At 35.7% G+C, this 13460-nt stretch overlaps 1 protein-coding gene across 2 annotated transcripts in view; it reads right to left on the bottom strand.

Annotated features, from left to right (window-relative positions):
- Znf81 (zinc finger protein 81) overlaps positions 1 to 13460 on the bottom strand; it is a 57701-nt gene that overhangs the window by 43168 nt on the left and 1073 nt on the right. For both annotated transcript variants that reach the window (XM_078034910.1, XM_013358015.4), the window contains exon 2: positions 6382 to 6608. Coding sequence is in view for 1 of the 2 variants with exons in the window: in XM_013358015.4 (XP_013213469.2) it covers positions 6382 to 6435 (54 nt within the window). In the remaining variant the exon portion in view is untranslated. The remainder of the gene's footprint in view (positions 1 to 6381; positions 6609 to 13460) is intronic.

Raw genomic sequence — 13460 nt, forward strand, 5'->3', positions numbered from 1 at the left:
TGGGGTTGTGGTTATAGCTCAGTTGCAGAGTGCTTGCTAAGCATATGCCCAGGATCCAAAAAACACTGAAAAAATCAATTAGATGAAATGCATGAAGAAAACAATAAAATTTTCATTCAAAAGACAAATGAAAGCTGGTGATATAGCTCAGTTGGTAGAGTGCTTGCCTGCCATGCACAAAGCCCTGGGTCCAATCCCCAGCACCACAAAAAAAATAAGGGGCTCATTTGCTCATTTGACAAATAAGGGGCTCATTTGCTCAGTGATACAGCAATTGCCTAGCATGCATGAGGCCCTTGGTTTGATCCTCAACATTCCCTCCCCCCAAAAAAAGAAAAATGAGAAGCTGCAAAAATAGTTTGTGGCACATTAAAAACAAGAAATAGGGCTGGGAATATAGCTCAGTTGGTACAGTGCTTGCCCTGCATGCACCAGGCCCTGGCTCAAACCCCAGCACCACAAACAAACAAAAAAGAAACAATGCCCTTGATATCAATAGAAACAACCTGAGAAAAAAATCAGCAAAGGAAATTTTAAAACTGCTCAGTTGAGTATGGTGGTGCATGCATATAATCCCAGTGACTTGGGGGAGGTGCTGAGGCTGGAGAATCACAAATTCAAGGCCAGCCTCACCAACCTAGGGAGGCTCTAAGCAACTTAGCAAGACTCTGTCTCAAAATTTAAAAAAAAATAAAAAGGTTGGGGATGTGCTCAGTGGGGCTCAGTGGTTAAGCACCTCTGGGTTCAATCAATGAATCAATCTCAGAAAAAAATAAGTAGCCTCTTTAAACATAATCACATACATTCAACCTCAGTCATAAGACAAACACAAACTAAATCTGTACTGATACAGCATATTTTAATCTATTCAATGGGTCAAAAAGAAAAATCAAATATAACAAGGCACTGTACTGTCTTGGTTATGGTGAAGGCTGGCACTCATATAACTGACATAATCTATAAGGCAGTTAATGCTGCCCTATCTATCAAAAATGAAAGTGTAAGTATCATTTATCCTGTGAATTCTACTTATAGAAATTTCTTTTTAAACATACTTTCCTTTGACTTAACTGAGATATGCATAAGGATATTCATTGCAGCATTGTGTATAATTGCAAAAAGACTGAAATAACCTTATGTGTCTATTAATATAGGACTGGTTAACATATTTTGATACATCCATATAATACAATAAGATTCAGCCTTTAAAAGGAATGAGGTAATTCATTACAAGTACTAACTTGGAATGATCACCAAGATTTATTGTTCAGTGAAAAAATCAAGTGTTGGAAGTTGTTGATTTATTTTTGTTTTTTTCTTGGTGCTGGGGATTGAACCCAGGGCATTACAAATGCCAAGTGTATGCTCTACCACTAAACCTACACCCTAGCCTGGAAGTTCTTACTATATGCTAACATTTGGATTTAAAAATGGATATAGGGCATTTCACAATGAGGTGTTGTATATTTCAAAATAACTAGAAGATGAGTTTTTGAATGTTATTGTCATAATGCATGAGGTAATGGATACTCCAACTACCTTGACTTAAGCAATATATAATGTATACAGATTATTGGGACATCAAAATGGCATCCCATGAATATGCACAATTCAAAAGTCTCAACTAAAAAAACAATTGGACATAGGAGCTGGGCATGGTGGCTCATGCCTGTAATCCCAGTGACATGGAAGGCTAAGGCAGGAGAGTAGCAAGTTCAAAGTCAATCTCAGCAACTATATCAAAATAAAATAAAAAACAGGACTGGGGCCAGGCACAGTGGCACATGCCTGTAATCCCAGTGGCTTATGAGGCTGAGGCGAGAGTATCTCAAGTTCAAAGCCAGCCTCAGAAAAAGTGAGGTACTGAGCAACTCAGTGAGACCCTGTCTCTAAATAAAATACAAAATAGGGCTGGGGATGTGGCTCAGTGGTTGAGTGCCCCTGAGTTTAATCCCTGGTTACCTCACCCACCCACCCCTGCAAAAAAACAGGGCTGGGAAAGCAGCTCAGAAGTAGAGTACCCCTGGGTTAAATCCCTAATATCACACACACAAAAAGAATACAGGTGAGTATGTGAGTGCACAAGTATGCATGTAAGCATGTGTTTGAATAATCTGTAGCTGCCTTTAGGAAGGATATATGGGCTTGCCGCAGTCTGGCTGGGCACAAAATCACAAACCACTCAAGCAGGAACAAACTTTATTTTTGAAACTGCCGCCAATGCCCCGAGGCTCCCAAGAAGATTGCCGACCCCACGGGGGCGGGGCGTTCTCCCCGGACCCCAACAGGAAGTCCCTCCTCCGGAATTCCCTCCTACCGCACTTCCCCAACCAATGGGAACTCTCCAGGAGTCCCATAGCAGGCCGAGGTGGACAGCAGGAGTCTAATATCCATATGAATGCAGATCTTAACATAATCATATCATCTCAATGGCTTGTTGGCGTCACCTTTCAACCAAAAATGCCATGCATCATATTACTTGGCTGTGGCTCTTAGCATGGGCTACTAAAGTCAAAGTTGGAGGGTCCTGGGCTGAGGTTGTGGCTCTATGGTAGAGCACTTGTCTCACACATGTGAGACACAGGGTTCAATCCTCAGCAACACATAAAAATAAATAAAAATATTGTGTCCATCTACAAAAAAAAATTTAAAAATTGGAAGGTACTTTTTTCCTCCCTTTACCATGAAATAGAATATTTATGCAGAAAAACACATGGAACATAAATACAGCCTGGCTTAACTAATTATTCAAGGCAAATACTTACCCAATTCCCATCCCTCCTGGAAAGGAACATTGCCAGCTACTTGCCCAGAAGTCTTCCCCATGTTTCCTCCCCCTTTCCACTAATCAATAAAATTGTTGTCCTGCCTAAAATGGCAAGCACTTCCTTCTTTTGCTTTCTAGTTTTACCAATGATGCATATACCCCTTTACAAATACGGTTTTGTTTTTTGTTTGTTTGTTCATTTTTCCTATGTTAAAACTTCACATAAGGGCTGGGGATGTGGCTCAGTGGTAGAGTGCTTGCATAGCATGCACAAGGCCCCAGCGCTGCAAAACACAAAACAAGACAAAAACTTAAATTGAAACAAAATGCATTCTTGCATGCTTGGCTTCTTTCATTCAATAATATGTTTAATTTACTGGACCATTTTATTATTGATTAACACCTTTGTCATTTCCAATCATTGGCTATCACAAGTAATACAACAATGAGCAGTGATAAATGTGTCCTGGTACTAAGGTACCTGGAGTTCTATTGGGTGTTTTCCTAGGAAGAGAACTGTTTCCTCATATGATCAACATATGCTTTGATGAATAAGGCTAAAATGTTTCCAGATTATTTCAATTTATACTCCCAGGAGCAGTTTATGGGAGCTCAGGATGCTTTTCATCTTTGCTAACATTTGTTACTGTCACTGTCAATATTAATTTTAGTGATTCTGGTGGGGGTGTAGTGATATTACATGGTAGTTTAAGTTTGCATTTCCCTGGTGATAATGAGACTGAGCATTGTCTCAGGTGTTGACTAGCCATTTAGGTATAATCATTTGTTACATATCTGTTTAGTAAGGCTTCTGACTACTGGGAAGTCTGCTTTTCTTATTGTTTTGTTGTTCTTTATATTTTGGATCAACATCTTCTGTTTTTCTTTTTTTATACATCTTTATTTTATTTATTTATTTTTATGTGGTGCTGAGGATCGAACCTAGTGCCTCACATGTGCTAGGCAAGTGTTCTACCACTGAGTCACAACTCCAACCCCAATATCTTCTGTTTTTTTTTTTAATATTTATTTTTTAGGTGTAGATGGACACAACACAATGCCTTTATTTTTATGTGGTGCTGAGAATCGAACCCAGGTCCCGCCCGTTCTAGGCGAGTGCTCTACCACTGAGCCACAATCCCAGCCCCATCTTCTGTTTTTTATATCATCTCCCACTCTGTGGACTGTGATTTTATTTTTAATGGAAGTAATTATCATAAAGGTCAGGATAGTAGTTATCTTTGAGTGTAGGGGGATTCTGGAAAGCTGCCAACAGTCTCTTTCTAGATCTATATAATGATAAATCATTCAGCTTTGTACATCTGTTTAGTATAATTCTCTGTATGTATTTCATATTAAAAAATATTTTAAAAATATAGATTGAACTTCAGAATCATTAACTTCACCTGTATGCATATACTTAAAAGGGGGTGTACACATGTGCACGAGGAGACACAAATAAGAGTATTCAGACTGGGCACAGTAGGAAACACTTGTAATCCCAGCATCTTGGGAGGCCAAGGAAGGAAAATCACAAGTTTAAAGCCAGCTTGGGCAACTTAGTGAAACCACAGCAACTTAGTGAGACTCTGCCTCAAAATAATAAACAAAGGGCAGAGGTTGTAGTTGAGTGGTAGAGCACTTGCCTAGCATCAGTGAGGCACACATCAGTGTGGTACTGATCCTCAGTACCACATAAAAACAAACAAAATAAAGGTATTGTGTCCATCTACAAATAAAAGTATTTTAAATTTTTTTAAAAAAATAAAATACAGAAAGGGCTGGATGTGGCTCACTCGCAAAGTGACCCTGAGTTCAATCCCCAGTACCAAAAAAGTGCTCATAGGAGCATGGTTTATAATTGTGCTATATTTCACGAAAATATTTTCAATTAACAAAAAATTATGAAATTGGGTGGCCACATTTTGTGAAAGAAAAAGGAGAAAATAAGAATGTATCCTCTCCTCGGCCCTTTTAAAATTTACTTAAAGCAACTATAATCAAATAGAGAAAATTAACCTGCTTATGTGTATTAGGGAGTGATGAACAGATAGAAGAAATATGGATAAGAAAATTTAGACTATACAGCTTTCAAATTTTTTAAACTTTTGGAGCCATATGTCCATATAAATATTTTAAAAATTAAATTTAAAAATTATTAATACTATCCTTTGAGTAATAAGTGCTACATCTGTAAAATAAAAACAGCACATTATTGAAAGAAAATATTCTGAAAGCAAAAAGAGCTATTTAAAATAAAAAACATAGCCAGGTATTTTGACACTAGCCTGTAATCTGAGTATCTTGGGAGGCTGAGGCAGGAAGACTGCAAGTTCAAAGCCACATTCAGCAACTTAGCGAGGCCCTAAGCAACTCAGCGAAACCCTTGTCTCTAAATAAAACACAGAAAGGGGTTGGGGATGTGGCTCAGTGGTTAAGCAAAAAAAAATTACACTATACCCATAAATTTATATAATTATCATTTGGCAATCAAAAATAAGTACATAAGTAAACAGAAAAAGTATTATCACTACGATTATTACCTAATGTGTTTGACTATATGAAAATAAGATTTAAACACTTGGGAAGAATTTAGAGTTGAATTACTAATATGTACATAGTAAAGCAAACAAATGACTTCATTAGAAAATTGTTAATTGCAGGTAAAAGAAAAAAAATATTACATAAGTAGTAATCACTGCATGGATAATATGTGACTTAGCTACATATTGTTACAATAATAAACACTGACAAACACTTTACCCAAATAATGATATATGCTGTATCTATCCAAGGAGAATCTGGTAATAGGAAATGAATATGTGTGTGGGGTGGGAGTATATAGAAAAGCTCAATATCTATCTTTCATAGTGGGAAGTTAATAGAAGGTATTGAAAACTTTAAAAACACATTAAAATATTAAGTGTGCTTGCCTCTAAGGATCTGGAATCTAGGGGAAAGTAAAAGAGGAAAGGATTACTTTTCAAACAAGACTTTAAAAAACTAATTGATACCCCAGATTTTATACAAATTATTTGCTTCACCACTTGTAAACAAAACTGCAAGCTAACTGCAAATTACAAAGTGGAAAAAATATTCACAAAACATGCAAGAACGGTAAATGTTATTAACCTTAATATTTAAAAAAACCTTTAAAAAACCATAGGCTAAGATAAATAAATAAGCATGGATAGGAAAAGAAAATTCATAAAAGGGAAATAAGTAAACAATAAAAAATATGGGGGGGGCTGAGGCTGTGGCTCAGTGGTAGAGCACTTGCCTAGCATGTGTGAGGCACTGGGTTCGATTCTCAGCACCACATATAAATAAATGAATAAAATAAAGGTCCATCAACATCTAAAAATTTTTTTTTAAATTAAAAAAAGTATGGAGGGGCTGGGGTGTAACTCAGTGGTAGAGCACTTGCCTAGCAGGCATTAGGCCCTGGGTTCAATCTCAACATCATCAAAACATAAATAAATATATAAAAATGGAGTGAAAATGATCCTGCCTAGTAAAAAGTATTACAAATCAAACAATAATATAAAGTCTCTCCCTCAGGTTCTGAAGTTATGAATTAATTTCTGCCCCTGGGTACCTCCTCCTCTCCTCACCTCACAGGCATTGCCATGTCTTCCTTGCTGGGGCAAATTCTGGCTGGCTGCCATGTTCACACTGGATTTCAGCTCTAGGGCTCTCTTGCTGACAACTCCACTCTTTCCAGGAACTCCAAGTTTGGTAGGGTCTGTAGACTCAACTGGAGCTACTGGGATCAGGAAGATGATTCTACAGCCTTCATTAAAGGGTCTGGCCCATGGACATGGCAGAGACTCCAAGAAACCTGGAAAGACATGGTCCACATGGTCAGAATCATACAGTATTCACCACACAAACATTTTCTGTTTGGAAACCAAGTAGTCAAAGTCCCAGAAACACCTATTGTACTTATTAATTAAAATGGAATATGAAGTTGGGCATGGTGGCACATGACTGTAATCCCAGCAACTTGGAAGACTGAGGCAGGAAGATTGCAAGTTCAAGGCCAGCCTCAGCAACTTAGGGAGGTCCTAAGCAACTTAGTGAGACTTTGTCCCAAACAATAAAAAAGGACTGGTAATATTGCTCAGTGGTTAAGCACCCCTGGATTTAAGCCTTGATATCCCCCCAAAACAATGGAATATGAGTGAGACTATGAGATTTGGACCAAAATTAATAAACGTTTAAATTCTAGCTCTACCAGCTATTAGCTGTGTGACTATAAAAAAGCTTCTTCAGTCTTATTTTTCAAAAAGAATCAAAATAATCTCAAGTAGTTGTGAAAATTAAGTGAGATAATGTTTATAAGGCACTTGGTATGGAACTGGCAAAATATAAACAATTAACATATATTAGCAAGTACTGTTACATAGGCTGAGCATTCCAAATCCAAAAATCTGAAATCCAAAATGCTCTGTTTAAATCTAAAATGTTTGGAGCACCAACATGATTCCACAAGTGGAAAATTCCACACTGAATTTATGTAACAGAATATAGTCAAAATGAACTGCAATCCAGGTGCCTGGTGCACACCTATAATCCCCACTACTCAGGAGGCTGAGGCAGGAGGAGCAGAAACTCAAGGCCAACCTGAGCAATTTAGTGAGACCCTGTCTCAAAATAAAAATAAACAGGGCTAGAGATGTAACTCAGTGGCAGAGTGTCCCTGAGTTCAATCCCCAGTAATACACACACACACACACACACACACACACACACACACAACCACAGATGCATTAAAAATATAAAAAAAATATATATATATATATATATATATATATATATATATAATTATCTTCCGGTACTCATATAACATGTATATGAAACATACATAAATTTTGTGTATAGACTTGGATCCCATCTCTAAGATATCTCATTACATATATGCAAGTGCTCCAAAATCTGAAAAACTATCAAATCCAGAAAACTTCTGGTCCTTAAGCATTTCTATTTTTTCTTTCTTATTCTAACATTTCTTTTTTTCCTCCAGTTTTTTATTTGTTCTTTTTAGTTATATATGACAGTAGAGTATATTTTGACATATCTACATACGTGGAATATAGTTTCCCATTTTTTTGATTGTACATGATATGGAGTTCCATAGGTCATGTATTCATACATGAACACAGGAAAATTATGTCTGATTCATTCCCATCCCCCTCCCTTTCCCCATTTCCCCATCCAATCCCCCATTCCTCCCTCCCCCTGCCTATTGTAAGTCAGCATCCACACATTAGAGAGAACATTGGGCCTTTGTTTTCGGGGATTGGTTTATTTCTCTTAGCATGATAGTCTCCAGTTCCAACATTTCTGATAAGGGAAACTCAATCTGCCTAAGGAACTGAGTAATATGCACAGGCAGATCCTTCATATCATTTGCATTCCAATCTTGGTATCTATGTGTTGCTATAATTATTTCATTATAATCATACAGAAACAGAGGTTTAGTGGTCAAACTAAGTCTACCTGGCTCCAAAATTCATGTTCAACATTATATCATACAGTACTTTTACATGGTAGACCCAAAATAAATGTGGTTCTGCTTTATGTTTGTTGAAAATATGACTGGGAATTTGGAATAAAAAAAGTTGACTTTCTTAAAACAGAAGAGACATGATAAGAAAAATATTAATAGCCTGGGGCTAAAACTTTCCAATTATCTCAAAAAACATCCAGAGAGAAAACTACTCCTGTTGAGGGATCCCAGGAGGAAAGAGTAATTTTGGGTCCAAATTGAAGTATAATTTTACTGTGGTTAACTACTAGAGGCACTATATATTTAGACATTCTTGTTAAGAAAGGGAAAATATCCACTTAAAATGAAGAGAAAGTAAGGTATGGTGGAATGTACCCGTAATCTGAGCTACTCAGGAGACTGAAGCAAGAGAACCACAAATTTGAGGCCAGCCTCAGAAACTTAGGTTTTGACTCAAAATAAAAATTAAAAATGGGTTGGGAATGTAGCACAATGATAGAGTGCTTGCCTAGCATGTGCAGGCCCTGGGTTTAATCCCAGTACCACAACAAAAGGAAAAATACTCCCTAAATAACCCCAGTATCAAAGTGGAAAATCAATAGAAACACTTTACATTTTTATCAGAAATTATGGAACACAACGTTGTGTTTACACTGAAATTTTGGCTTTAAATGGCTTTTTTAATATTTATTTTTTAGGTGTAGATGGACACAACACAATGCCTTCATTTTTATGTGGTGCTGAGGATGGAACCCGGGCCCCACCCATGCTAGGCGAGTGCTCCACCACTGAGCCACAATCCCAGCCCCTTAAATGACTTTTTAAAATAAAAAGTAAATACAACCAAAATGAGTTAAGTATTCAACCTAAAGCATTAGTAGTAGGAAAACCAAAATTAATCAAAATAGTAATTAATACAAATTAATACAAATAAAATTAATTAATACATATAAAATTGTAAATAAAACAATAATTTTGCAGGACATCCCCCATGCATTCTCCTCCTCCCTCCCTTTCAAAAAAAATCAATACTAGAAAAGAAAAGAAGAAACCAGTGAGTATAGAAGACTGGAAAAAATAAAAAACCTGACATAACATAGCAAAGAGAAATAGGAAGAATCTGAAAGACAGAAAAGAAAGGTAAATAGCCTACATATCACAGAACTTCAGTAACAAAACCAGTTGTGAGTTACCTGGGTTTACTTTTTCCCTTCCATACATCACCAAAAGTTACTGGTGGAATTAACAACTCAGAACAACCAACAGGCCCAGATTTAAAAAAAAAAAAAAAAAAAAAAAAAGCTTCAAAAAAAAAAAAGAAACTCTCCTTAATCAAAGTAACAGAAGAAAGGGGATCTCACTAATCAGAAAACCTTTTGAAAAATACCCAGCTTACTCCAGAGAAACACTAATGGAATACACATTCTTTTCAAGCACCTATCAATATTCTCAAAGATAGACTATGCCTGTGGTCAACACCTTCACAAATTTAAATTAAATTTTATAAGAATATAAGAATACCAAACTAAAAATCAATAACAGAAAGATAAGAAAATCTCTAAACACTTGAAAATTAGTTTATTTCTATATAATCCATACATTGAAAAAGTCCTAAGGGAAGTTAAATAAATAAAAATCAAAATACAATATATCAAAATTTATGAAATACAGTTAAAGCAGCACTGAGAAATTTATAGCACTAAGTGTTTACATTAAAAAAGAAGACAGGTCTGAAATTAACCATCCAAGCTCCCATCTCAAAAAACTAGAAAAAGAAGAGCAAAGTAAACTCCAAAGCAAGCAAAAGGAAGTAATAAATATAGAGCAGAAATCAATGAAATTGAAAACAGAAATACAATAGAGAAAAATCAATGAATCCAAAAGCTGGCCCTTTGAAAAGATGGATAAAGTTGGTAATCAACTAGCAAGACTGATAAAAATAAAAAGAGATAAGACAGTTGGGCATGGTGACCCACTCATAATCCCAGCAACTCAGGTGGCTGAGGCAAGGAGGATCACAAGTTTGAAAGCATCCTCAGAAACTTAGAGAAGCCCTAAGCAACTTAGTGAAATCCTGTCTCAAAATGAATAAAAAGGGGCTGAGGATGTGGCTCAGCAGTGGCTCAGCAGTAGAACACTAGCCTAGCACGTGCAAGGCCCTGGGTTTGATTCTCAGCACCACATACAAATAAATAAAATAAAGGTATTGACGACTACAACTAAAAAAAATAAATATTTGAAAAAAAGGACAGTAGAGGAATACCGTAAATAACAATGCACATAAATTCTCCAACTTGAATGAAATAGTCCAATTCCTCATAAAACAAACTACCATAACTCATCCACTGTTGGGTAATCTGAAATGATATTAAATAGATAATCTGAATAGTTATAAAACTACTACAGAAATTGAAACAATCGTATTTTTTATTCCCCTTCTCGGTCTATTCCCTAAAGACCTAAAAAGAGCATGCTACAGGGACACTGCTACATCGATGTTCATAGCAGCACAATTCACAATAGCAAGACTGTGGAACCAACCTAGATGCCCTTCAATAGACGAATGGATAAAAAAAAAATGTGGCATTTATACACAATGGAGTATTACTCTGCATTAAAAAATGACAAAATCATAGAATTTGGAGGGAAATGGATGGCATTAGAGCAGATTATGCTAAGTGAAGCTAGCCAAGCTCTAAAAAACAAATGCTAAATGTCTTCTTTGATATAAGGAGAGTAACTAAGAACAGACTAGGGAAGAAGAGCACGAGAAGAAGACCAACATTAAACAAGGATGAGAGGTGGGAGGGAAAGGGAGAGAGAAGGGAAATTGCATGGAAATGGAAGGAGACCCTCAGGGTTATACAAAATTACATACAAGAGGAAGTGAGGGGAAAGGGAAAAATAATACAAGGGGGAGGAATGAATTACAGTAGAGGGGGTAGAGAGAGAAGAGGGAAGGGGAGGGGAGGGGGGATAGTAGAGGATAGGAAAGGCAGCAGAATACAACAGACATGAGTATGTCAATATGGAAATCAATGGAAGTGTAACTGATGTGATTCTGCAATCTGTATATGGGGTAAAAACGGGAGTTCATAACCCACTTGAATCAAAGTGTGAAATATGATATATCAAGAACTATGTAATGTTTTGAACAACCAACAATAAAAAAAATATAGACAAAAAAATAAAAAATAAAATAAATAAGTAAAATAAAGATATTTTGTCCAACTACAACTAAAAAATAAATATAAAAAATAAAAAAAGAATTATTTCTTGCAAAGAAATAAAGGTAAATGAATATCAATGAAAAATTAACCTTTTCCCCCCCCAAAAAAAAGAGCTTTCAAATGGAAATTTACAAACCCAGATGGTTTCACTGGAGAATTGTACTAAACATTTAAAGAAAAATTAGCATAAATTCTACACAATCTCTTCTAAAAAACAGAAAAAAGAAAATAGTCATCAACTTATTCTAAGACCACTATTACCCAAATAATAAAACCTAAAAAAGTACCAAAAAAAATAAAACTATAGGCCAATATTGCTCATGAATTTAAAATCCTTTTAAAAATTATTAATCAATTCCTGCATATATCCAAAAATATATATGCCACAACCAAGTGGGGTTTATCCTAGGAATAGTCTGCATCACTATTCAAAAATCAATCAGCATAACCCACAAACACACACACACACACACACACATATTAACAGGCTAAAGAAGAAAAATCACAAGATTATATTAATTCATAGTATTGACAAAATGCAACAGCCATTCATGATAAGACTCGCAGCAAATTAGATATAGAGAATTTCTTCAGCTTGATGAAGAGCATCCATTTAAAAACACAAAAAGGTAAAGCCCAACAGTTAATTCATACTTTGATGGTGAAAGTCTGAATGTTTTCTCCCTAAGATTGGAATGATGCAGATATTCATGCTCATCACTCTTATTCAACGTAGTACAGTTTTAGCTTCACTAATCCAAAAACCTGAATTCCAAAATACTCCAAAATCACAAACTTTTTCATTGATGACATGATGCCACAAGTGAAAAATTCCATACCTGACTTCTTCACGAATCACAGCCAAAATACAGGCACACTAAAAATATTCTTTGAAATTACCTTCAGGCTATGTGTATAAGGTACATATGAAACACAAATGATTTTATGTTTAGATTTGGGTACCATCCTGAATATACCTCAATATCTATATATGCAATTATTCAAAAATCAAAAAAATATGAAATCTGAGACACTTATGATCCCAACCACTGCAAAAAATGGATACTCAACCTGTACTGGAAGTTCTAACCAGCATGATAAACCAAGAAAAGGGAAAGTGTTGAGATTAGAGAGGAAGAAATAAAGCTGTCTCTGTATATGACATGATTGTCTGTACAGAAAAGTCATGGAAATTACCAAAAAGATGTAAATAAATAATTAACTTCAGGGCTGGGAATTTGGTTCAGTGGTAGAGTACTTGCCTAGTATGCATGAGGGCCTGAGTTCAATACTCAGCACCATAAAAAATAATTATTAGTAGTAGTAATAATAAAATTCAGAAAAACTGTAGGACACAAGATCAATACATAAAACTCAACTGTACTCTTATATATGGGTGTGCATTTATGAATATATGCATGTATATATGTATGTGTGTATATATACACTTATATATGTATGCAGCAAATGTGTAGAAACCAACATTTAAAAGATAATGCCATTTACAACTCCTCCAAAAAAAAATTAAGTGGTATAAACTTAAAACATATACAGTACTTGTATGCTGAAAATTACAATACACTGTTGAAAGAATGAAAGAAGATAAATAGATATACTATGTGCATGGACTGAAGGACTTCACATAGTTAAGATGTACATTGTTCCCAAGTTGACACAGCAAGATGTGTTGTAGGTAGAGACAAGACTAGGACATGCATATGAAAAAGCAGAGGAACTAGAAGACTTAAAATAATTTAAAAAATAAAGTGGAAGGAATTGCTCTACCTGATAGCAAGACACAGCTACAGTGATCAAGATAGTGTGGAAACTACTGGCAGGGGCATAGACACAGATCAATGAGACAGAATAAAGAACCCAAAAAGTGCCCCCACAGAAGTATGGCCCATTTATTTTTGGTAAAGTTGGAAGAATAATTTTTTCATCAAATTGT

The sequence above is a fragment of the Ictidomys tridecemlineatus genome, chromosome X (genome assembly GCF_052094955.1).
Source record: "Ictidomys tridecemlineatus isolate mIctTri1 chromosome X, mIctTri1.hap1, whole genome shotgun sequence".
Classification (NCBI taxonomy): Eukaryota; Metazoa; Chordata; class Mammalia; order Rodentia; family Sciuridae; genus Ictidomys; species Ictidomys tridecemlineatus.